The sequence below is a fragment of the Acinonyx jubatus genome, chromosome E4 (assembly GCF_027475565.1).
Source record: "Acinonyx jubatus isolate Ajub_Pintada_27869175 chromosome E4, VMU_Ajub_asm_v1.0, whole genome shotgun sequence".
Classification (NCBI taxonomy): domain Eukaryota; kingdom Metazoa; phylum Chordata; class Mammalia; order Carnivora; family Felidae; genus Acinonyx; species Acinonyx jubatus.
This window is the reverse complement of record NC_069395.1, coordinates 2,069,186-2,093,507: the sequence shown is the minus strand read 5'-3', so window position 1 is coordinate 2,093,507 and position 24,322 is coordinate 2,069,186. Positions and strand designations below refer to the sequence as shown.

Sequence of the window (24,322 nt, the reverse complement as noted above, 5' to 3'; positions counted from 1 at the left end):
GGGTGGGGAGCTGGGGGCGCAAAATTAGTCTCAAAGGATCTTTATTTCTGAGCTAGTGAAGCAGATGTAATCAAGGGGAGAGCAAAGTAATCATAATGGGAGGAATGGGGGGAGGGGGGGCTGAGGCTGGAGTGGGGGGCAGTCTGGCCTTCCCCCACCCGCCCGCTCGGTCTCCCTGCTCCCTGCTCGGGGTGCGGAAGGAAGCTCCGGGCCTGCGGACTCTGACCTAAGCCCTCGGAATCCCGCCTTCAGAGCTCAGGGACGCAGGCCGGAAGGTGGCTGGGAAGGCACCGGGCAGGAGAGAGGCCCCCGCCCCGGCTCAGGGAGGCAGTGGGCAGGGGGGACACTGAAAGCAGTGGGGGAGGGTGAGAGAGGGGAGCGGGCAGGGACTCGAGTGGCCTCCAGGTCTGTGGGACAAAAGTTGGAGGGAGATTTGTGTATGAGAGAGGAGGGGAGGGGGCCTTGGGGAAGGGGGGGGTTTGACAATGAACTTGAGACAAACTTCATTAGCATGCAGGCCTGCTGTCTGTCACGTCGAGCTCAGACTGAGTTCCCAGGCCGGGCCGGGAGAGTGGGAGGGAGGGGAGGGAGGGGCGGGGTGGGGGTGACAGAGAAGACGCGGCCATTGTGCCATCCTGGGCGCCCCCCCTCCGCGTCCAGCAGATATTGGGACCCCGGCCCTGGAAACCAGCCCTCGAGTGGCTCTCCCTCCTCTGAGAACAAGATAATTTATCTCCCACTTTGAATCTGTGGTCCCACCCCTCCCGTCTCCCGTCTAGACTTCCGAGCGCTGGCCTTCGCCGCCCCCACCCTGCTCCCCCTCCCTCAGCCCCCAAGTGTCACTTTGTCCTTCACAACTAAGATGTGGACTTGTGATTCGTCCAGCTGACGGAGACGGGGGTCGGGGGACACCCTGAAACGGCAAAGTGTCCTTCTGCCGTCACTCCTCAGCCCCCAGCCCGGGACGCTCCCGAGTCCGGAGGTCAGTTAGACCTGGCGGGAGACTGAGGACCGCGCGCTCCTGTCCCAGCCTGTCTCTCTCTTCCTCCGGGGATGAGGGTGGCCGGGAGGAACAATAGCTTCCCTCGCCCCTTCTTCCTGCCTCAGGTTAGAAAAGGCGGCGGGAGGAGGTGGGGACGGGCGAGTGACAAAGACCCCTTCCCACACAGGCATGGGAGCGGGAGAGGAGGGGGCGTCCTCTGGGCGGGCTGTCATTTCGGTGGCCGTGGTGTCTCCAGACAGGGGCAGCACCCCCTCTTTGCTGCCTTCCAGGGAGAGCAGCGGGAGAAAGAAAGAGCGAGGCGAGCGGAATTCCTGAATGGACGGACCGATGCTACGTCACCGTCACCGGGCCGCACCCCCGCGCCACGGGAGGCTGGGAGCCGCGAGAGAGGCAGTCGGGCGGGCGGCAGGGGCCACCGAGCCGCCTCTCCTCCTCCCAGAAGCCGGGTGAGTGGCCATGGGAGAGGGTCCTTGCTGCCTCGGCCACGCGGGCTGGGGTGGGATGGGATCCCCTGAAATCAGTCGGGGCGCCCCACCTGGCCCAATGGCTAATGGAGGCGGGCGCGATCATCAGAGAAAGGAAAGGCTGATGAAAGATTTAAGGGGGGGACCAGAAGGGGTGGGGCGGGTGCGTGCAGGGGTGGTTGGCAGAGCGGGGTCTCCCCTCTTGGGTCCGGGGCGCCCAGGGCGGCGAGCAGAGGCAGCGGCCCTGCCCTGCCTCCAGAGCCTGGGGTGGGGGGGCCCTCCTTCCGCTCGCCCCGGGCGACCGCGAGACAGCTCACCAAGTTTGTCAATGGGATTCGGGGAGCTTTAGGGTCACGGTGCTACTGATCCCATTAATCTGCCCCTCCCTCTCTCCAGCAGACGGCCAACATCTTAATGCCGGTACCAGAGGAGGGGCGGGAGGGGAGAGGAGTGTGGATGGGAGGGAAGAGAAAATGGTTCTGTATCTGGACTCCTGACCTCTCCTTTCCTGGCTCTGGGCCTCTCCGCCCTACAGACCTCAGCTCTTAGGAAAGGACCAAGTCTGAGGGGCTGGGGGCACGAGGGGGAAAAGGAGCCATGTTCCCACACAGGGGGAGACCAGAATTAGGAAAAAAATCCAAGAGCATTTTGTAGGATTTAGATTAATTCAATTCCCCCTTCGTCCCCGCTTTTCCCAAGAGCTGGCAGGTGGGAAAGGGGCTGAGGGGAGCTGAAAGGCAAGTGAGGTGCTGGGGCCCGAGCTTTGGGGAAGGAAGGGGTAACAGCCCTCCCCATCCCCTCCCCTGCCCATCTGATGCCGTCCTTAATCTCTTGTTTTTTTCAGAAGGGCCAGGGGATGTAGACAGAAGGCACTGGTGTCCCCACCTGCACGGGGCTTCCTGGGGGCAGGCTGGGACCACTGTGGGGCAGTGGGGGCGGGAGGCCCCCAGACCACTTCTGGTCCCCCAGAGGCCAGATTTCTGGGAGAAGCCGAGGCTGTGGGTCACCAAACATACACACGCTCCATGACCCCCCAGCACAGACCTTGTCACCGTGTTTCCCTGGGCACTATGTGTATGTTTTGGGGGTGGGGTGGGGTGCAGGGCAGGGCTCAGCAGGGAGAGGCACACACAGGGACCCCACGACTCTCTCTGATGAGGGCGGAAGGAGCTGGAGGCCCCCAGCTGTGTCTGTGTCCATTTTCCAAGGGGTCTGCAAGCTGGAGGGTTGGTGCCTCTTTGGCTTGAGGATCATTTCAGAGGAAACATCCCTTTATGCATGGGTGGGCTGGCAGAGCTGAGGCTGGGAGCAAGGGGGGGCATTCCAAGCACTCCTTCTAGAAATCAGGCTTGGAGGTAAGACTTACTCCTGACCCCTAGCCTTCCTTTTTATGATTTCCTCTGCATTAAGGTAGATTATCTTCCTGATTAAAAAAAGAAGGTGAGGAAGTTGTGGAATTGAGTTTGAGGCAGAAGGATTCACCACCTTACCCCCCCCCCCACACACACACATGCGCGCACACACACCCACACGCACACACAAATACACTTCCCTTAGTGTTTCAGGAGCCGGGTCACCCAAGTCATTCCCCTAAATAAAAATTCAGCCCGAAAGCAAAATACTGGGCCGGGAGAGTAGGTTCCACACCCAACATCGAAATGAAAAAGCTGCTTTGTATTCTCACCTCTTGTGTGTGTGAGCCGGGGGGGGGGGGGGGGGGGGGGGGGGGGGGGCAGAGGAGGAGAGGGGAGGCCAGCTCCTGGATCTGCTCCTGCGGATAGGAGCTCTAGAAAGCTCCCCTGCGATATCCTGAGGGCAGGGCGCTTTACAGCTTGTAATGCGGTTGGATCTGGACGGAAAAACGGAGGCTTGCCCCCCCCCGGTCTTCCCTTCTGTCCTGAGCAGAGGGGGCTGCGAGGAGAGAGTGTCCGGCTGGGCGAGGGGCTCCTCCTCCGGGACGAGCGAGCAAGCGAGGGCCTTTGCTTCGCTTCGGACGGAGGCACAGCAGGCTGTGAGTGGGGGCTGAGGACATGGGGTCCAGGCAGCTTGGGGCTGGAGAGTCCCCGGGCTGCCCAGGGCCCTGCCCTCCTGCACATCTAGTCTTTTCTCTCCCAGCTGCTGCCCTGTGCTGCCCGGAGGGCTGGTGATGGACGAGGGCAGGACTGTGGAGGAGGGAGAGATGGGAGGGGGGAGGGTGGCAGGGAGATGGGGGGACGGAGAGAACCGGAGCCACTCCAGGACTGTAACCTTCGCATTCTCCTCCTTGACAGGGCTGGGCGTCCGGAAGCAGCGGCCTCGGTCCGGTGTCATCGTCATCGTGGGCGACCACCTTGGCTTTTAGGGTATTTATCTTATTTGTTTGCTTTCAATGGAGGGGCAGGCGGGGGAGCTGGCCCTGTATGGCCTCTGTGTCCTCTCGTTCTCCCCACCTCGTCAGGTCACCCTGCCTCTTCCAGCTGTGGGCTCTGACTTTGCTCCACTCTGATGGCAGTAAGACCTGTGGAGCCTTGATGATGGGAGGGAGCGAGGGAATGAGGGCCCCCCCTGCGCCCAGTTCCGCGAGAGGGAGGAGAGGCCCTGGGGATTCAGGGGGCCCTTTCCCTTCTCTCAGCGGCTCCTAAGGGCGGCAGCCGGGGGACCCCGGGGAGGTGCGGAGATGTCTGTACCTGGTGACAGGTGAGAGAGGAGAGCGGTGTGGGTTGTGCTGAGCCGGATCTGGGAAGCAGGCACGTGAGGGTGTATGCCTCCGGGAGCATCTGACGCTCCTGCTGGGAGGGCCGAGGACATACCCTGGCGTTTGCCTGTGCGTGTGCACAGGCTCCTGTGCGTGTGTGTGCAGGCACAGCGCCTTACACACCCACACTTTTGCCCCTCAAGGAGGCCATTTGCGGATGGTGGACCCTCTGCTATCTCTGTCTCCCTGTCCTCACCTCCCCGGCTCCATAGGGCTCGGAGGCGAGCGGGCGAGCGCACCGCCTGTGGGTTTAAGGGAGGACCGGGGACAGGAGGGGGCAGCGCTCACAGAGGCCGGAGGAATTCTCAGGCTGGCCTCTCACCACGAGAAAAACACTGTCTTGGGGGCAGGGAAGGGCGGCAGCCCCAGCGACAGGATCCTCCAGATTGCGTCCCCAAGCCCTCAAACCTCCTCTGCCCTTATGGAGGTAGACGGGTTGGCGTCCCCCAGAGCATCAGCATTTCTTTTACCTGCCAATTCTTGCTTTCCGAGTCGCCATCCCACAGACAATGCAAATATTCCATAGCAAAAGGATAATGGGTGGCAATGTTCATAATAAGGATGCACTTAAAAGGCAGAAATAAATACCTGAACCCACCTCCTCCAACCGCGGCTTCCATCTGTGTCCTCAAGGCAAACTCCTCTGGTGACTGAGACAAAGAAAAAATATGCTTTTTATTTAATTACCTGAATATTTCACGAGCGTGGCTTAACGCCAAAATGTATTCTGGACCCAAAGTATAAAAATCTGTCCAAAAGCTGAATCCCGAGAGCACAATTGAGGCCATGTTTTTCTCTACGTGGGCTCTTCAGGCACAGACAATGGGTGGGCATCGGGACGGGGACCGTGGCGATGGGGGTGGGGCAGGCACTGGCAAGGGACAGGCTCCAAGCTGACTGAGACACTTCCACACTCAGATCGACGCCAGGGACTTGGGGGGCTCTCCCCGCAGCACCCCCAGAATCTCCCTGGAAGGACGGGGGTGGAGTCTGCAGGCCATGGCTCTAGAACAGCGACCGCAGTGGAGAGTGCTGTGGGCTCGGGTGGAGGCCTTTTTGGGGACACTGAGGCTGACAGGCCAAGCAAAAGGGGACCTCAGGCCCCCTCTTGCTCTAGCGGCCGCCTCCCTCAGGCCTGCTGCTTCTGGTCCGAGATGACGGAAGGGTCCCCTGCGGCCAGAGGAGCCGACACAGGCGCGAGGTGGCCCCACCCCTCCCCTCCCACGCGGATCCCACTCGGGACACGCATTTTGGCAACACCCTCCCTCTCCACCCACAGCGCGTGAGAGCAAACCCAGACTGGCAGGGGCACCCACAGGTGCAGGCTGTCACTCCTGGGCGCCCACCCGGTGTCAGACCCCCGAGACCCCAATGAATGGCTGTGACGTCGCCTCTGTCCCCGAGAGCGGTCTCCTCTGCTCCCCTTCAAGTAGTTTCCTTTCGGAAGCTGGAGTGCGGGCTCTGGCTGTGCAAACCAAGCCCGGCTAAGGTGCCAGTGGAGGTTGGGGGGGGCGGTGTCTCTGCTTCCCTCAAGGCTTACAGCCCCGTGCCCCTGGGAATGAGCCCGAGGGGACCCCACTCGCCGCCACCCCTGAGCGGGAGCCCTGGGAGTTCGAGTCTGCCCACACAAAACCGAACAGAACGTTGCTTCATCCGGAATCTGGACAGATAGGGTGATTCCGACTTAAACTAATCTCCATTTTCTTTTGTGGGGGACTCCTTAAATGTGGACGCTGTCGGGGTTGAGGTGCTTCTGTAGAACCCACGGCAAGAGGCAGAGGACCTAGCTCTTTATCTAGCTATTTGGGGGAGATTGGGAAAGGTACCCGTTTCTTCCCAGACCTCAGTTTTTCAGAAGGTCCAGCTGAGTCTGATGTTGGCCAATAGGGGTGGGGGTGGGGGCTTTCCACGGGGCAAAGAAACCTTTCTGTGTCTACCTCCCCTACCCCCACAAAATCATAGCAGTGGCTGAAAGAGAAGGAAGGTTCATGCCGATCCCCACTCCGAGCTCACAGCGCTGCTGGGTGGCTCTGGGGTAAGGGGGGGGGGGTGGGGCTAAGCCTGGGCCCACGGAGGGGAGGGGCCCCGCTGGCATTGGTGACAGAAGAGAACGGAGCAGAGCCTGTTGGCTAGCGGGAGAGCCAGCTCTTTCCCACCTGCCGCCCCGGCCTCGCAGGCACTGGGCCTCGCAGGCACTGGGCGAGGGGGCTGGGAGGCCGAGAAAGTTCGCCTAAGGTGCTTTTAAGGGACCTTGCGGGGAGGGTGGGGGCAAATGCGGAAATATCTGTAGGGGAAGCTGGTGTGTGTGTGCGAAGTGTAGGCCCTATTGAGGGTTACTGGAACGTCTGGAGGGTATTGGGTATCTTATAAGGGGGTGTGAGGTCGTGTACTTAGAAATATTGGGGGAGGTCTGTAGGTGGGAAGCTGGAAGGCTGGAGGGGCCTATAGTTTCTCTGGGGCCTGTTTTGGAGGGTGCATTTAAGGAGTGCGTCTAGCAGCACGCCAGTAGGGTAGGTTTATCTGTGAGTGTTTGGGGAAGGTTCCACTTTTCTGCAACTGAACTGGGGCAACAGAGACCCCAGTGCACGCGCCCCCCCCCCCATGCTCCATTTGGAGTTCGAGGGGCACCTGGGAGGTTCAGGCAGAAAAAGCAGGCAGCGGGCACCTGACCTCTTTTCTTCTTTCCCCACTGTGGGCTGCTGTGCTCCCAGTTCTGAGAGGGTAAAGAATTGATGCTGTGGAAGCTTCTAGAAAGCCTTTCCCTTAGGTAAGGGTCCTGAGACCCTCTGGAGGCTGACAGAGGGGGAAAAAAAAAGCTGTGCCAAGCACAGTCTTCTCCAACCTTTGAGGGGTGCATAAAATGAAACCCATTGGCCACTGGCTTGCATCTAACCAAGGCGAATAGTGTTCAGGCTCGGCTTTGTCCTAGACTGTGCAGAGAGGCGAGGCCCTGGAGTGGATAAAACCGTCTGGCTGGGCCTGCTGGGGAGACCCCAGGTGTCCCGGAGCGCTCCTCTGTTGGCATAGTGTTCAAGGACGGCAGGTGATAGGGATCGGCCCTTACCAAGCAGACACACAGGCTCTAGGTATGTAAGTCGTAGGAGTTTTTAGCAAAGGGACCGAGAGTAACGTGGTTGGAGGGGCGTGACAACTCCGGAAGGGAGTTCGCAGAGCCGAGGACCAACGCGACTCAGCTAGGGTCCCTCAGCTCTCCCAGAGAGCTCTGCCAGGCAGGGAGAATCCGGACTCCCCCTGCGGGGAGACGCGAGCTGCCCCGGGTTGGGACGCTGCGTTTTCTGATTCTCTGGGCCAGATGGGGAGCCAGGTCAGGGAAGCCCGGAACTTCAAACCCCAGCTCTCCAGACACCCGGAGCTGGAGCGGAGGTGGGGGCGCAGGGCTCGCCGTTGGAGGCGCACCAGGAAGGGCAAGGGAGAGAAGGCGGTTGCAAGGGCCTCTGTGGCTGGGTCAGATCTGTGGATGCTGCCCGGGTTAATGCCAGCTGGGACCCTCCAGCCTCCTCCACCTGGAACCTTGGTGCAGCGAGCAGGTTCCGAGAGATGCCCGTCCCCGCACAGCAAAGAGGGAGGCCCTGTCTCGCTCAGACTAACTTCCAGAATCTCTCCCTCCCTGTTTGGGGTTGAAAACCAACAAGACAGGTTTCCGCCCGTCCTGAAAGGTTAGGATCCCAGTCTGGAAGGGATCAGAACACAAGCACAAAGGATATCCTGAGCGGAGGCGGCAGGTGGGGGCAGAATCTCCAGTTATCTGGTTCTTTTTGATATTTCACCGATCTCTTTTCCCGTCTCTGCCCCCACCCCCACCCCTGGACCTGGTGCAACGTGTTTGGGGCCCAAGTGGAAAATGTAGGACCTCCAGAAAGAGGGAGGATTGAGATCAAAACCCCAAATGGCAGCGGATGGGAGATGGCAGGCGGGTCTCGGGGTGGGTGAGGCCGCAGGAGGCTGGGAATCCGCACACAGAGGTAGTAGTTCCTCCCCCACCCCGTTCTGGGGGGGGAGGGGCGCCCCAATTGCGCGCTCCAGCTCTTCCAAGGCAGGGGAGGGGCGGGGCCGGCGGGGAGACGAGGTGGTGACGTCAGACGTGGCGGAGCCAATCGGAGGCTGGCCTGGGGAGGGAGCGTGAAAGGATGAATGAAAAGTCCGGAGCCGGAGCGCGCCCGGGCCAGAGCAGCGGCCGCCGAGGAGGCGGGAGCTGGGGAGGCGAGGCCCGCCCGGCCGTGCTGGCCGCGGCTCGGCGGAGGCTGAGACCCGCGGGAGCCTGCACCCCGCGCCCGATGAGCCCTGGCGCCCCGGACCCGGGCCGCGGCTCTCCGTGGCGGGAACGCGCCGGGAGGACGGCGCGGGAGAGCTCGATGGGCGCCCTGGGCTCCATGTAAGTGGCCTGGCCGGCTCGGGGCCGCAGGTGGGCGAGCGCCAGCGTCCAGCGTGCCGGCGCGCCCGCCCCGAGGGGCCGGCCGAGCCCCACACCCTCCTCCGGGCTGCCCGCCGGGACCTCCGTGACGATTCCCGTTCTCGATCGGAATCCCCGCCAAGCCCCAGGGGCACCTCCCGCCTCGGCCCCCCCCCCCCCCCGCCTCGGGCCCCCGGCCATTTTCACAGCCTTGGGGGCTTTGTGGACCTTTTTGTACAAAGCCATTTCTCGGGGGGGGGGGGGCGCGGTGGGGCCTGGGGCTCGCTCACCTGCACCGCCTGCCCCATCTCGTGGGTGCTCTCCCGGAACCCCTCCCGGGTGGGGTCTCTGCCCTTTTCTTCTCTCCCCGAGGCGCGCTTGGGAGGCTCTGGGGGCGCCCACCCCGCACCAGCCTGCCTCCCTCCCGGTTGCCGGGATTTCCTGTTCCCTGCCGGGACGCTGCCGGGGCTTCCCCCATGATTCGCTGCTCCCCACCCCCCCTCGTTTCAGCGGGCAGCGGGGTTCCAGCCCTTGGCGAGCTGGGGGTCCCCGCGGCTCCCACGCAGAGGCTTGGGCTGTGGGGCGCGCCCCGCAGCCTCCAAGGGAGGGCGGCGGGGACCCCGTGGGCTGGCCGAGGCCTCCGCCGCGGTCCCTGCGGTCTTCCCGGGTGGCGCGAAAGCCCGCGAGTCCCTCTTCGTGCGGAAGGACCCGCCGAACTCGCGCTTCTGGCTCGGATGGGGAAACCGGGCGTTCGAAGCTTCTCGGGTCCGGGGGCGATCCCTGGGCCTCCACGCCGGCGGCGCCGCGTCCTTCCCACGCCCTTTTCGGTGTCCGTGGTGCCTGTGTCCTGTGCTCCGGGTCCCTTTCCGTCTTGGGCTCCGTTTCTCTCTCCGCTCCCACCTCCACCCCTGTGCCCTCTCCCACCTCCACCGGCGGGCGTCCGGGGGCGGCGGCGGCGGCGGCGGCGGCGGCCGGGAGGCTGCGTGGAAGAGGCAGCGGCAGCAGCCAGGAGGCGGGGTTGGTTGTTATCTTTGGTTATCTAGCTGTATGAGTGGTGTGGAGTCTTCATAAAGCTAGATAACCGAAAGTAAAAATAACCCCATACACTGCGCAGAGGGCCCCGGGAAAGCTGGCCGCACGGACGGGCGGGGGGCGGGCTAAACGAGGGGCTGGGGGCGCGAGGACCCCCGGGCCGCGCGGACGAGAGGAGGAACCGGTGGCCCGCGGGCCTCAAGACCGCACCCCAACCCCGGGCGGCGCAGAGGCGCCGCGCGATCTCACGTTAGCCGGGTGCTCTGGGGGGGAAGGCGAGAAAGGGGCGGGGTGGTTACTCAGGATGGGGCGTCTCCCCCCCCCACCCCCGGCCAGCCGTCTGCGGAGTGGGTCAGTGCGGGGCGGGGGGGGGGGGGGTGGTGGGAGGGGGGAAGCCGCTCCAAGGGAGGGATCTGTTGAAATCTGGTTGCAGGGTTATTTGGGACAGTGCCTCAGGCTCTGCCCAGGCCTCTCTCGGGGGCGCTGGCTTATCCACAGCTCTTGCTGGGGTGGGAGCTTTGGGGGAGTGCCCCCCCTCTCAAGGAGAAAAGGAAAGAGCAGGGTCTTTGCTTAAATCGGTTCCTTGAAGCCACATAGGTCTACCCAGCTGGGCTGGGAGCGGAGAATGGCGCGGTGGAGACCAGGGGAGGTTGAACGGGAGGTACAGCCTGGGTTCTGGGCCGGTGGCGTGCTCGCTGTGTCTCAGCCTCCTCGCTTCCGTATTCGTTACTCCTTCCCACCCAGGACCTGAGTCTGGTGTCTTGAAAACTTCTCGTGCCACCATTGTCTTCACTGACCAAATGGCTTGAGTTGGGGTCTTTCAGGACACCCCACCTTCCCACGCCATCCTGGCTCTTAGAAATCATCTCCAAGAGCACATAGCCTGGAGGAGCTCGAACACAAAGGAATTTGTAGCTTAGTATTTATGCTGCCCAGAGAAAGCAAAGAATTAGAGAGATTAATCAGGGCCTTTCCTAAAAGAATCCATTTATCTGGCCTGACCTAAATATTTTAAGCAAAAGTGTTTGGGTGCAGCTGAGAGGAGAGTGGTCCAGAGTGACTTGGTAGAACAAAAGTGAACGAAACAAAACTAGAAGTGGCCTTGCTGCTTTTATCTCCCCGTTCCACCCCCCCACCACCTGGCCTTCCAGAACGCGGGACAACTGGACAAAATGACCTTGGACTGTCCAGTTCCCGGTGTAAATTTACAGCTTCCTCCAGGAAATGATTTTACAGCTAGGAGATTATGATTCAATTACATATTATGTGGGAGAAATATTGGGGAATCCGAACGGAAACAGTCAGGCTTCAGAGAGCCTGGGGCACACGTTTCCTCCCTTCAGAGACCTGGAGGAAGGAGAGATGAACCGCCTCTCGCCTCTCCCTTTTTCAGCTGTTTGGAATTTGGTGTTTTCAGAGGGGGGCAGCGGAGACAGGATTAGGGAGAAGAGAGCGGGTTCAGGCAGGGACCGGGAGTCCCTGACACCACACCACACCTCCCGGTAACAGCCTCCGTCTAGGAGCCTCTCTTGGATTCTCAGATGCCGTAAGGTAGCTGTCACTAACCCCATTTTACAGATGAGGAACCATAGACCCCCGTGCGTTGCTAATGTTGCTCCGTAGTTTCAAACCCCAGGGGAAGGACTGGAAGGTAAGGTGGGGATGTATCAGAAGAGGGGATTAGCGCAGCAGGGAAAGGGAAGGCCCGGGAGAGAGGAGAAAGGAGAGAGCCTCGGGCCTGGTTGTGACCGGGGGAGGAGGGGAAGGAGGAAGAGGAGGAAGGTGAAGCACGAGAAAGACAGGTGCTTTTTTTTTTTTTTTTTAACTCTTCTTGCAGCTGGTTGGAAATGCGTATTTGGATCGGCTGAGACTCATGCGCACAAGACTTCCAACTTCTGTTCTAACCACAGTGGGTTTATATTGTTATCGTGGGGCCTCATTAGCACGTCTGACCACAGGGTCTCCGAAGGAGGACGGGAGGCCTGAGGAAGCTGGCGGGTGGAGGGCTTACACCCTGCGGAACAAGGATCTCCGGGGAGAGGGGACGGAGGCCGGGAGGGACGTGGGGGTGAGTGCGTGCTGCCTGCCTTACCGTACATGTGGTGGTGCGCGTGGGTGTGTGGGCAGGGCTGCGGGAGAGGGGTGGGTGGCTGTGCTGGGGGCTGTGTCTGCTCATGAGGGTGACAAACTCAGTAACTGCTGTGAGGCTGGGGGTGTGCGACCCCCGTGGGCAGGAGGCTGGGCTGTCAGATCACGGATGCCTGGCTGCACCTAGGTTTAAGTCCACCGGAGGAACAGACACTCTGGGATCCGGGAGGCTCCTCGAAATGCAGACATCGCCGTGACACCACGGAGTCCTGCTGCCTGCCTCCCCCAACCTTTATGGCAGCTGAACCCTCTAGGAGCACTGGTGGAGTGGGGGTGCAGGGGCCTCGCTTGAAAGGGGTTCACAAAGGCCTCACCGGTTACCGGTTAGAAAATTTCTTTCTGGCTATCAACACACTTCTGTCTGTGTCCACGAGTTTTTAGTTCTATTCTTCAGATCTTGCAACATCCACACATTCCTACTGGGAACCAAGTTCTAGGCTGGTTTCTTCACCCATTTCGGTCCCCTGCCCTCATTCCAGCGCCCTCCTATTGAATTCTGAGTCCCAGAGTTCAAAGGCAATTTTCTCCTCAGTATCTGACTCAAGTTTTACATCATCACTCACACCCTCACCTGGGTCAGTTTTTCCCCAATTCAAGGCATTGCAAGGTCTCTCCAGTCGTAAGCATCATCACCATCAGCAAGCCTGGGGAGGGACAGAAATGGAAACAGCCTGTGTGACTGAATGGGCGTCTGTGCTTCTGCGTGTCATTCACCAGCTACGATATCTCTGAGCTTCAGTGGGATGTTCACATAAGGGGGAGAAGAAGATGTGCGCTCAGGATTGTTACATGGAGCAGACAAGGAATTGTATGTAAAAGATCTTGTAATATGTTACGGTATCCATGCGCAGAGAGTAATTCTCAGGGTACAGAAGGGTTAAAGGCCACGGTTTGGAACAAGGATTTGAAAGCATACGGTTGATCTCAGAATGCAAACAGGGTAGCTTTTCAGTATGTTCTTGACTGAGGATCTCACAACATTTAAACTTGAGGAAGTTCCTCCTTTTCCAGCTTCGGAGTTGAGGAGGGACTCCTCGGGACCTGGGTAGGCAGTGTCTGAAGCGTGGGAGAAGGAATAGCCTTCGAGAAGCCTGTTAAGAGGCTAGAGTCCACAAGGGCAGAAGGGCCATTGTGTTTTCTGTTCTTTCCGGATCTTACCACCTACTGGTAGAGAACTTACAACTGGTAAACTGAGTTATGGAGATAAAGAATGTGGCACGGGTAAATGGTAACTCCAAGTGTATTCCATTAAGTTTCCAGAGTGACAAAAAACACAGGTGTTAAATTTAAGGACCGGTTAGGTAGTGGGTAGAATTAACCAACCAAATAGAGACCTGCCTACCAGCATACAGACTGAGCAACTTTAAGAAGAGGTGTTTTCTCTCCTCTTGCCTCCCAGCCCCCACCCCTACCCCAACCCCCAAGTCAATTCCCAAGGCTAGTAACCCACCAGAGAAGCATAGGCCCCTCTGCGTTCTTCTGGGTCTGGAAGTCCTTCTTGAAGTCTGCAATTCCCAAGGTTTGGGAATTGGAATATTCTGATATTTATTTATTCCCCACCTTCCCACCCTAATGCTCTGGAGACAGATTGACCTTTCCGCCTTCCTTCCTTTGCTATCAAGACCTCAGAGATCATGGGGGGTTATGGCGCTGGCTCATCCAGGGGCAGGTGTGCCAACTTCCCTGCAGGATAAATGAATTTAGGTTAATGTTTTAAAAATCATTGGAGGGAAAGAGTAGACAAAAGTATGAAAACCATTCTTGGAGCTTTGAGGAAAATGAGAAGCAGGGTTATAGAAGGTAAAGGTGAGTAGCTGCATATTCAGGTGGGAGAGAGCTGGGAGAAACAGGGGAGCCCTTCATTGCCACCCAGGCTCTCCCAAGGCTACGAGTGACACCCCCCTCCTCCTGCCCTAATCCCCCCATTAAGGCTGCTCTGAGTTTGTTATGACAGCGGCTGAAGGCAGCTGAATTGCTGTTTGCTGTGTCTGCTAATTGGACTGAAGGGTTGGAATCTGGACACTGAAAGAGACCATTGTTGCTGTTTACCTTCTACAACTGCCTCCCTGGGGACCTTCTGGGTGAAGGGGAGCAGCATACCCCCAGGGTCATTGCACCCATGCCCTGTCTCTGCACAAGGGCCTGGGATGGGGACACAGTTCGTCTCCCTGCCTCGTCTCATTGGGACGGTTTGAGCTTCCACAGCACCAAAGAGGCAAGCTCGATGCCTGAGTCGGTCTCCAATCCAGATCAGGCCTGGGGCCACCAGGAGGTCCCAGGAGATGCTTTCCTTCCTGCTTATTCCCTTCCTCTTCAGGGGCCCTGGCTTTCCCTCTCCCTCCAGCTCATCAGGCTTAACCCCTGTACTTTTTCTTATGTGCTTTCTTCCAGGCCAGTGATTCTCAACTTGGTTATGCACTAAAACCACCTGGGGAGCATTAGGAAAAAAAACTGATGTTGGGGTCCAGCCCCAGGCCAATGAAATCAGAGTATCTGGGACTGAGGCCTAGACATTGGTATCATTTAAAAGTTCTCTCCGTGTTTCTAATGTGCAGCTAGGGTTAAGAACCACTGATGTAGGCTTACCTCTCTGCCCTGGGACACACACACACACACACACACCCACACCCACACACACACCTGTGCACACATACACAGGCACACACATGCCCTTTCCTATTTCCCTGCCTTTCCTCTCGAGCTCTTGATGGTTATAATACAACTGAGCAGATTGTGTATCTTCAACTATGCGTCTTTCCCAACCTTATTTCTAAACTCCTTGTAGGAACCTTAGAATTTAGGATGGAATTTAGAGGTCGGTACCCTGTCAACTGCCTCAACCCGAGCTCTTCCCCAAGAGCAGGAACGATGACTGTAACTCCCTGTGGATTTCTAAATAGGATCCAGATGGAGACTGAGTTAACCTATGACCCTTAAGTCGTTAGGGATGAAGGGGTGTGAGGTTCAGAGTTGCAGGGACCCTTGGGCTCCTCCTCCCCCCAAGTAGCACTGGCAATTTGGACATCTTCCCAGAGGAGAGACTTTCCTCGGGGGTGTCTGCGCCCTTGCTTACTGTTTCCCAATGTTTCCGCTTCTTCTTTTCCTTTTAGCTTCTCACCTGGGGCGGGTGGGTGCTCGTCACCCTCCCGCCCGCTTTCCTCCACTCCTGGGCCAGAGCCGCGTCCAGCACCACGGACAGCTCCCGGGCGGTGAGTAGCCGGCCTGCAGGCCCCCTTTGGGAGGCTTACGAGGGGGTCTTCTCTCCTCTCTAGATTTTATAATCTGTGGGGACTGTTTGCAGGCAGCTACGGGGTCTCAGGAAGAGGGAAAAGCTGAGGGCAATTGGCATTCCATCTCCAGGAAATTGGGTCTGTCCTCTTCGGGGAGTGGGAACTGAACGGTGTGGGGGTGGGGTGCTGTTGCAGCGGTGGGAAGGATGAGAGGTGGATGCGGGAAGTGTGTACCCTAAACTCATGTAAGGTCCACCAGAGCCAGGATGAGCCTCTGCCCTATATCCCTCATTTTACAGATCCCAAGAGAGTGGAAGAGTCATGCCCAAGGTCACTCAGCTGGGTGGTGGAAATGCCAAGAGGCAGCCTCCTCAAGTCCAGCCCGGCCCTGCCCACTGTGTCTGATGTGTCCTGTAGGAACCTCCCTGCCTGACTCACGTGCGTGCGCAGGCCTAATGCTGGTCGGGAGGGTCACAGGTTGTCCTTGCACGGAAAGGGACCGAGCACGTGTCTGGGCGTGTGAGGTGTCCACACAGGCCAGGAAGAGGTGGGCCCAACTGCTCTCTCTGTCAGAGGTTTGCAGGGGAGGCCTCAGAGAGAAGCACAGGGGAAGGCATACCTAGCAGTGGCTGGCAAGCCCACGGGGAAAGGGGCAGCCATCTGCCAGGGCACAGAGGCCAGCGGATGGCCACAAGGAGTCTCCAGAGGCCAGCAAGAGCCACGCAAACTGGAACGGGGCCTGGGAAAGGCCCTTCTGTGTGCCCAGGCCTGCTCCTCCGACACCGGGAGCCCAGAAACAAAGGGGCTATTCTCGCTAGGATGTGATGCCGCCATCTCCGGCTGGCAGTGCCAGGTGGTGGGGGCATCAGGGGGTGTCAGTCTATTATGCCCCCCCCCCAACTCTTAGGTCCTCTGGGGCTAGATGTTGGGGAGGTGGGTGTTCCATGCTATGTTGCCATGGCAACCGCCCCAGCCCCCACCTTCCAAAGCACAAAGAGAGACAGCTTTCACCCCCACCCCCAGGAAGAACCTGGGTCTGGTTGGGAATCTTCCCTTGGGAATCCTCCTTTCTGAATCACAAGCCTTGGCATGCATGAGCATCAGCCTCCTTTCAGCACTGGAGCCGCACAGGCAGGGAGGCTGGTGCATCCAGAGACTCTGGGAAGGTTGTGCGAGGGAGCCGGAGTCCCCTGTACTTAACCCTCTCCACCCTCAAGCTCTCCTGTCCCTCACCTACAGCCGAGGCCATCCTCAGCCTTCTAAGGTGATGGGGCCTTGACCTTCTGCTCTTTCCCAGAAGCGAGGGACACCCTGCTACCCCCAGCCAGCCTCCAGGCTGTGGGAACGGGAGAAGAGGAGGGGGGTCATTCCTGCCACCCTCCGCCATTACTCATTAGGCATTCTGCCCCCTCCTTCCGCTCGTTAAGCCTGATTTGCATACATTTGCATAATACAACTCATTTGCATTCCAGGAGGCTCATGGTAGGAGCCAGAAAAAAAGGGGAGGGGGTTGGAGAAGAGAGAAAAGGGGAGAGATTTTGTTTTCATCAAAGTGTGTGTGGGGGGGGAGGTGGCAGGAAGAGGACAGAAATAAAAACTCACACTACTTTCTTTCTTCCCTTCTGCTGTCCCTCCCTGAGCTGGACTCAGATGCCAAAGAGAGATGCCAAGGGGCCGGCTTTTCTGTCCTTTTTTGTCTTGCTTCCTCCGGCCTTGGCTCCCCAGCCTGGCCCCCCACCTTGTTGGGCTCGGGCTTCAGAGAGAGAGAGAGAGGCAGGGGTAGGAGGCAATGCTGTGGGAACGGAAGCGGAGGGCGAGTGAGGTCGCCATGTGAGGCAGCTGGCACCCCTAAGATGGCGGGCTCTGACAGGTGGACGGACGTGGCGGGGGCTGAGGCCCCGGGAACCCAGGAAGGACTTGCTGGCTGGCCGGGAACATGGCTGAGGCTCCTTGCTAGTAGCTCAGCAAGTAGTACCTCCTTGCTAGGAGCTAGTAGCTCCTAGCTCTCCTGGGGAGAGCGGACGGGAGGGATGAGGCATGGCAGCCCCAGAGGAGAGTGAGGCTGGCACAGGAGCAGGGCTGGTGGAGCGGCCTCCCGTTCACTCACAGACCCCATGAGCACCCGGCGGTCAGAGGACTTGACGGAAGATCTTATGGACTGGGTGATGCACAAAGACTGGGGGGGGGGGGTGAGAACTGGGGGGAGGGTAAGGTGTGGGCAGGCAGGACCGCCTGCCAGTTTGAGGGTCTCTCTGGGGCCTTGAAGGGCTGTCGTGTCCTCGAGGTGGAGCTCCAGGTTTTCCCTGCTCAGCCTGGCGGTCTGGCTTCCCTCGTCTCGGCCCTTGTGAAGCTACACCCTGGAGACCACCCACGGCCCCGCCAAGGGCCCACCGCCCACCCCCACCTCAGGCCAGGAGACCTCTGCAGCGCAGTCCCTGCTGGCCCCGGTCCTGCCTCCTCCTGTGGCCTTTGGCCCTCCTGTTACATCCTCGCTCATGCGTCCTGGGTTCTGCTCATTCAGTCTTCCAGGTCTTCATTTGTGAGTGCTCCCCAGGGCTCCACGGTCCTGCTATGTTTATCGCGTCAGCCATTGTGGGCTCTAGACTTCTAGAAACCTGCCCGCTTCACAGGTTCTGGCCTCTCTGAACTCCAGATCTGTCCCCTCACTGCTCTGTGTGTGCTCCTGCCCTTAGCTCCTGGGGCAGAGGCTGGAGAGGTGCCCCTGCTTGGGTTCCACCCAGGCCCGAGCAGCAAGGAGGGCTGGGAGCACTCCTGTGCTTTTGGCTTCCCTGGTGGCGAAGAAGCCAGCCTCCCTCCCAAACCGCAAGGTGGCCACTCCCCAGACGCGGTACAGGGTCCCGGTGCTCACTGGCTCAGCATGTGCTCCCGCCTCCCCCCTCCACCTGCGGTGTCACCAAACTGCTAGGCCCTCGGGTCCCTCCCCCTCCACATCACCCACGTGAGCACCATCCCTTCCTCCGGGGCAGTGCCTCTGGCACCCACACCTTCCTTTCGCTTGGCCCCTGCCTCCGTGGCTCATTCCGTCAACAGGCGTGTGCCGAGTGCCGCTGGGTGAAGGCGGAGGTGGGGTTCAGGGCTGCTCTGCGGAACCAGCAGTCTGGCAGGGAGGGCGGACAGGCACCACGGGACACCGGGACACCGGGAGGACCGTTGTCCTGAAGACTTGAGCCAGCCTCCGGGGAGCATGGGGCCGGGCAGGCAGGGAGGGCCTCCTGGAGGGGCCGAGGGGCAAGTGGTGACAGGTGAGCAGGAGGTCGTCAAGTCCAAGGTGTGAGGGAGTGGGCGGTGGTGAGGGGCCAGCTGATGTGAGGGGAGGGAGGAAAGAGCAGGCTGGGCTGGGGACGGGGCTGTCGTCACAGGGACTCTGGGCTGGGAGGAGATGGGGCACGGAGGCTGAAGTTGGTTACCGAGAGAGAGCCTCATGTGCCCCAGCAGGGGGGCTGGACTTGCAGGGTGCTTAGCTGACAGCCTCAGAGATGCCGTGTATGGGGGGGGGGTTGGACGGCGAGCAGCACACAGCCCCTCCCAGGAGGGACAAGGACACGGCATCCAGCTGCCTGCTTAGCCCAGTGCCCAGCCGGACGTTTCATTGGCTCCTGCTTAGTTCTGCAAATGAGGGAGCAGAGGCCTGGGAGCCCCTCAGGAAGAGTCTCTGCCCCTCCCCCAGACTCACCCCACCGTCCACATGCGTGCCCCCGCTTACACAGTGGGTAGGCTAGTGGGGGCTTCCTGGGAGAAGCACGGGTGCCCCGGGGGCAGCACAGGAGATGGGCCGCTGGGGACTGAAGAGCAGAGAGGGGGCTCAGCCCTGGAAAGTCCCTGGGAGACGGGGTGTGGGAAGGGGTGCGGGCTATCAGGCGGGGAGATCCTTCCTGGAGAAGGTGGCGGAAGGCTGGAGAGGCATCTGAGGAGCTGCTGTGGACACCGGGGGAGGGGGAGAGGGAAGTGGGGGGGCCGGCCCCCGCCCCTCCCCCAGGCCCAGCCTTTGCACAAAGGCTTCTCTGTGAGTGGCCACGGAAGTGGCCTTGTCAGGTGAGGGGGCTTAGCTCCCGGGGCTAAGGGGTGGGTGGAAGGGGATTGGAGGAGGGGAGGGCTGAGGGGTAGCCTCAGGCTTTAACCAGATCTGGGAAGGAAATGGAGAAGCTGACACCTAGCCAGAGCCTCACAGTGAGGCCAGTGAGGCCCTGTCCGAACCTTCCCAGGACAGGCTCCTCTCCACGGTCCTGTCAGGCCCCGCGGGCCCCCAGCAGCAGGGTCCTGCTGCCCGCCTCCTTCCTTGCTGTAACTCCCTCCACCCCGGCCCCTCTAGCCTCCCTTCCTGCCCTTTCACGGGGCTCCCCAGCTCCTGCATGGGGCTCCCCCGCTCGCTCGCTCGCTCGCTCGCTCGGGGAGGGCTGTGTTGGGAAGGTAGAAAGAAGCCAGGGCCCAAAAAGAGGCGCGAGGCTGCCTTAGACTCCACACCCAGTCTTGTCCTCCCCCGGGAAGGTTTCTGTCATTGCCTGACCTGAGTGCCGCCTGCTGTCAACCAGCGTGTGGATAGACCCCTGCCCCACCCCCAACGCCTTGTTGCGCACACTGTTCCTTGTAATAAGTGTGTGGCTTTGGGCCCCCGGAGCAGCAGAATGGCAGCGGGCACCTCGTCGGGCTGCAGGCTGCTCACAGGTTGGATAGCAGGGCTCCATCCACAGGACGGACAACAGAAGGAGGTTTTGGTTGTCGACTCTGAATCAGACAGGCCGGTCAGGAGACCCTGGCTTCCCTCCCTTGCTAGCTAGGTGACCTTAGGCAAGTCACTTACTGTCTTTGGACCCTAACTTCCTTCCACGGTTACTCCGAGGGATCAGTTGGGTCGGTGTGAATGAGGGTGAGGCCATGTGCAGGTGGACAGTGCTAATTCTAGAGGGACACAGAGTTAGAGGGGCCACTGAGGTGGGGACAGTCTGGAAGGGCTTCTGCGGCTTGGAAATGAGGGCACGGATCGCTGGGGAGGAGGGGACCGGGAGGGACTCGCAGTCCGTGATGAAGGCCTGTCTGAGGGTGGGGCTGGGCTCCGGGCGCTGCCCAGAGCTCTCGTGGGCTCAAGCAGGCAGGTGTCTTGGTGGCCATCCTCCTCAGGAAGAGCTTCCCCTTAGGGCCGGTGTAGACACCGTCCAGCAGCCCTGGGAAGAGCGAGGGTGGGGTGAGGGTCCCCCACAGTGTCCTAACCCTGCTTGCTTCCCGCAGCCCGCATCTCGTCGTTCTCCAGAGGGAGCGCTAGCCGGACATCGTGACGCTCCAGCGAATGAGCCCAACGTGGTCCCTCCAAGCCCTGCCGCCCAGCCCAGGACTCTCTCAAGTCCCCGATGATCTTATGCTCCTCAGCATTGTCAGGAGTGAGCTGAATTCAGACTTACTGAGGTCCCTCAGCCTATGGGCCAGGGAGACTTTGAGCAACAGGGGCTTTTGTCTCGAAGCGGTCATTCCTTGTTGTACAAGCAAGAGCTGGGAGGAAGGATGGTTTGGGCATCATCCCCCACTGATAGCAGTGGAGCCTGTAGGCCTGCAGGGAAGGACCAGGCTGAGGCTGGCATATGGAGGGAGAGCCCTGGGCACAGGGGCATGAGCCTCACCCGGCCAGGGCTACCTTCTGCCGGGTTTGTCCATCTGGCACCAGCTGGCTTTCCAGCGCTGCCCCCACAGCCAACCGGACTCCTTCTGCTTCTGTTGCCATAGCAACTGGCTGCCATCTTGTACTCGGGGCACTATCTCCTATCTGGATTTTCCCATGGGGTTCCTGGAGGATGGGACGTAGGTCTCCTGCGATGTATCCCTTCCTCCTGATAGCCATCCAATAAGAATGGCCACGATGGGGGCCAACGACATGTCAGGCTCTATGCTAAGTACTCCCTATGTGTTATTTAATACGGCAGAGAAAGCATCCATGTGATCAATTTAAAAGGTTCCCAGTTTCTTGTTTCTATGACAGACCTTTCCTCTCTCCAACCAGGAAACACCACGATCTTGCTTATTCTGTCTTGCAAGGTCCTTCCCAGTGTCTAACTGAGACCTGTTCTGCTGAAGTACCAGTTCTCTGACCCTGGGCTTGACATGGCTAGTTTGAGAGGTAAGGAACGAACTGTCACCTGCTTTAGTCACTTTATTGGGCTTCGTGGACTCCAACTGATGGCCTAGGGAAACACACATGGGTACCTTGGTGAGGTCTGAGTGCCCCTTAAAGACTTGGGGACACAAGTCTGCAATCTTTTGTTCAGAGGGGCACCTGGCTGGCCCAGTCAGTAGAGCATGCGACTCTTGATCTCAGGGTCATGAGTTCAAGCCCCACATTGGGTGTGGAGGCTACTTAACAATAAAACAATGATAATAATAATTAATGAATGAATAAAATCTTGTTGAGAGAAGGGGAGTCAGTGTCACAAAACGCTTTGAAATTTCCCTTCCTTGCCCCCATCCCCACCCAAAGAGAAAAGCCAGAACCAGAGGCCATCGGAAAGGGCTAGTCTCTCAGGCCCTCAGCAGGGGGGAGTCCCCTAGGAAGGCAGGCTCCCCGCTCCTGCCACTGGGGAGGTTCCAACAGGGTCCCTGAGAGATCCTGAGATGGTGAGAATTCCCTCCCTCTGGAGCTCCAGCACAAGGCAGAGAATGGTCACCTTGACCTAGAGGGGCATCTCTAAGGGGCACTGAGCAGGGGTCCGCTTTGCTGAGGGAATCTCCAATGAGGGGCAGGTGGGGAGAGAAAGGAGGCCATTCTCAACTGAGGCAGGGTGGGCTGGCAGGGAGGGGCTGGGGATAATTTATGATATCATTGTTTCCCCACCCCGCTTTCCCAGCCCCCCTTCCCAGCCCCCTGCTACTGTACTGTTGCTAGGAGATGCTGGCTGTCGGTGTCTGGGCTGGGAGGGCGGAGCCAACAGACCCTGCTCCGTCTGGACTCCTCCTCCCCACCTGCGGGGGAGGGCCTGCTCTGAGCTTCACCCACCGCCCCTCCCCAGGCCCCGACAGGCACCTTCTCTTCTGTTGTCCCCAAATCTAGCCAGCCTGGGGCTCGTGGGGCTCGTGGGGCTCGTGGGGCTCCCGGGCGGCCTGAGGATCTGGGGCAAGGAATGGGACAGTGAGCAGTGGAGGGAGAGGCTGGCAGACTCAGCGGGGGTGCTTAGGAGTGGCCGGCTCACCTCAGGGCCTCTGGGAGCCAGCCCGGGGCAGGACGAGCGCCAGGGGAAGTCAGAGGCCTCGAGGAGCCCAAGTTCGAGGGAGACAAGTCTTTCCCTTTGGGGAGCTACCAGTACAATGGGTGAGGCAGACCCCATCCACACCCCTCCACGGTACCGCCCCAGTCAAGGTCGGGGGCCTGTAAAGACCATGTTTAGGGGCAGGGGTGGGAGCGAGAATGGAGGTAGGGCAGGCAGGGACGTAAGGCTGGGCCTTCTGGTCTGAGCGGAGCTGGGCAGCGCAGGGGCTCGGACCGCCCTCCTCTTCCGGAGATTCTCTTTTCAGATTTTAAAGCCCTTGGAGAAGTCAGATGGGGTGAACCTCAGGGACTCCCGAAGCCGCTGGCTCCTGACCCCGGCCGGGGCAGGGGAGGGAGGCCGTGGCCACGGTTGTGCCCCTAACGCAGATTTCTGTGTGGCCCCTGCTCGTCCTGTTCATTCCTAGGTGCTGAGGCTCCTAGGTCTCCCCCACCCCAGGAAGGAAGGGGCTGACCTCGATTCCACACCCACTTGCTCACGCGAGCCCTCTCGCAGCCGTCTTCTCTGTCAACCTGCTGCCAGGCCTGGAGTGGTTCTGTCCCCCACTTGGCAAAGCTGCAGTCAGGGCCCCACGAAGGATGTGTGGGTCACCCCGCGTCACGGGGCTGGTAAGTTGGGCTTCAGATGGGGCCTGGTGGGTCCCCCGCAGAGGCTGCGTCCCTCCCCTGTGGCTCCAGCAGAACACCTCCTAACACACTCTGAGTGACTGAGGGGCGGAGCCCGTGGGCAGGTGGGAAGCCGCAGGATGCTATGGCCCTCTTTGGGGGTGAAGACGGGACTGGAGAAGAGACCACAGTTGCTGCAGAAATCACCCAAACCTTCCCAGGTTTGTCCTTGGCCAACGGAAGCATGTTCCCCACCTGGTGCCGAGTCCCTTGGGCCTTTACCTCTCCCCTGCTGGGGACCTGAGTCCCTCGCCCTGTCATGGCCTTGGGCAGAGCTCCTGGAAGACACGCCCAGTCTCAGCCCTCCCCAGCCCCCTGCCTTTCTGGTGGAGGGGAGCCCCGAGGGCCGCTGGACACTCTCCCTGGAATTCTGTCCTCTGCTTCCTGCTAAGGTCTCCATCCAGAGAGAACCTTTTTTACTCTTGCCATTTTTTTCTTTTCAGACCGAAAAGAAGGACTTATTGCACCCAGCTGGCATGGGTTCCCTCTGAGAAGCCCTCCTGGATTGATCGAAGTGGCAAGACCCCAGCTCCATCCTGGGCTGCCCGTTACACTCAGAGCCACCCGGGAGAAGACTTCGTCCCACCCTTGCTCCCGTGGCCACCGCTGTCCACCCTGGTCCATCCCAGTTCCTGTGGCGTCCGAGCTGAGAGTCCTCTGAGATGGCGGTCCCGTCTGAGTTCTAATAAAGACTCCTGAATGTTGAACCAGTCCGGGTGGTGGTGATGTACCTGGGCAGGGTTGGGAGGGGAGGGCTCCCTCGGAGAGACCCTTGCTGGGGGAGCCCCTGTTGCAGCAGAAGGGGGAGGGGAGCCTCACTAAGACAGAACTCCCCGCTGTGGGTGTGGGCGGGGGGAGTGAAGACCTCCTCAGCTCCTTCCACTTCTGTCAGCCGTCCCAGGGCTCCTGGCAGTGCCATCAAGGCTCTGGTCAGTCCCAGCTCAGAGTGCTGGGCAGAAGCTCCCAGCAGCTCCCCAAATTGTAGTTTGAAACCTGGATTTTTTTTAAGCTTATTTATTTATTTTTTTGGGAGGGAGGGACAGAGAGAGAGAGGGAGAGAGAGAATCCCAAGCTGGCTCCGTGCTGTGAGCGGAGTCCTACGTGGGGCCCGAATTCACAAACCGTAAGATCGTGATCTGAGCCAGAATCAAGAGTTGAATGCTTAACCGACTGAGCCAGGCAGGCGCCCCCAAACCTGGAATTTTTCTAAATAAAAAGGCTTAAGATCGTGTGCATGGCACACTTTCAACAGCACAAAAGGGAAAGTATGTCTCCTTCCCACCCCCGTCCCCGGCCACCCACCTCCTGTCCCAAGAAGCAACCACTGGTCCCCGGGTCCTCTCGAAGACAGTCCATATGCATCTAAGCAC

The 24,322-nt window shown here is 59.7% G+C and overlaps 1 protein-coding gene across 12 annotated transcripts; it reads left to right on the top strand.

Annotated features, from left to right (window-relative positions):
* Nucleotides 1–742: 742 nt before the first annotated feature.
* On the top strand, nt 743–23,663 carry LOC106981544 (synapsin-1-like). Of its 12 annotated transcripts, XR_008293103.1 has the most exons (8): nt 743–982; nt 1,239–1,449; nt 3,738–3,809; nt 14,903–15,001; nt 20,267–20,415; nt 21,030–21,146; nt 22,694–22,895; nt 23,396–23,663. XR_008293103.1 is itself a non-coding variant. In XM_053209258.1 (4 exons), the coding sequence occupies exons 1-4, from the start codon at nt 1,319–1,321 to the stop codon at nt 15,425–15,427; spliced, it is 408 nt and encodes a 135-aa protein (XP_053065233.1). In that variant the 5' UTR covers nt 1,076–1,318; the 3' UTR covers nt 15,428–16,977. The 12 variants fall into 12 exon arrangements, 2 of the variants coding, with proteins under 2 accessions (XP_053065233.1, XP_053065232.1); XR_008293101.1 differs by lacking the exon at nt 20,267–20,415 and having other exon boundaries at nt 762–982; XR_008293102.1 differs by lacking the exon at nt 20,267–20,415 and having other exon boundaries at nt 766–982; nt 1,273–1,449.
* Nucleotides 23,664–24,322: the final 659 nt, after the last annotated feature.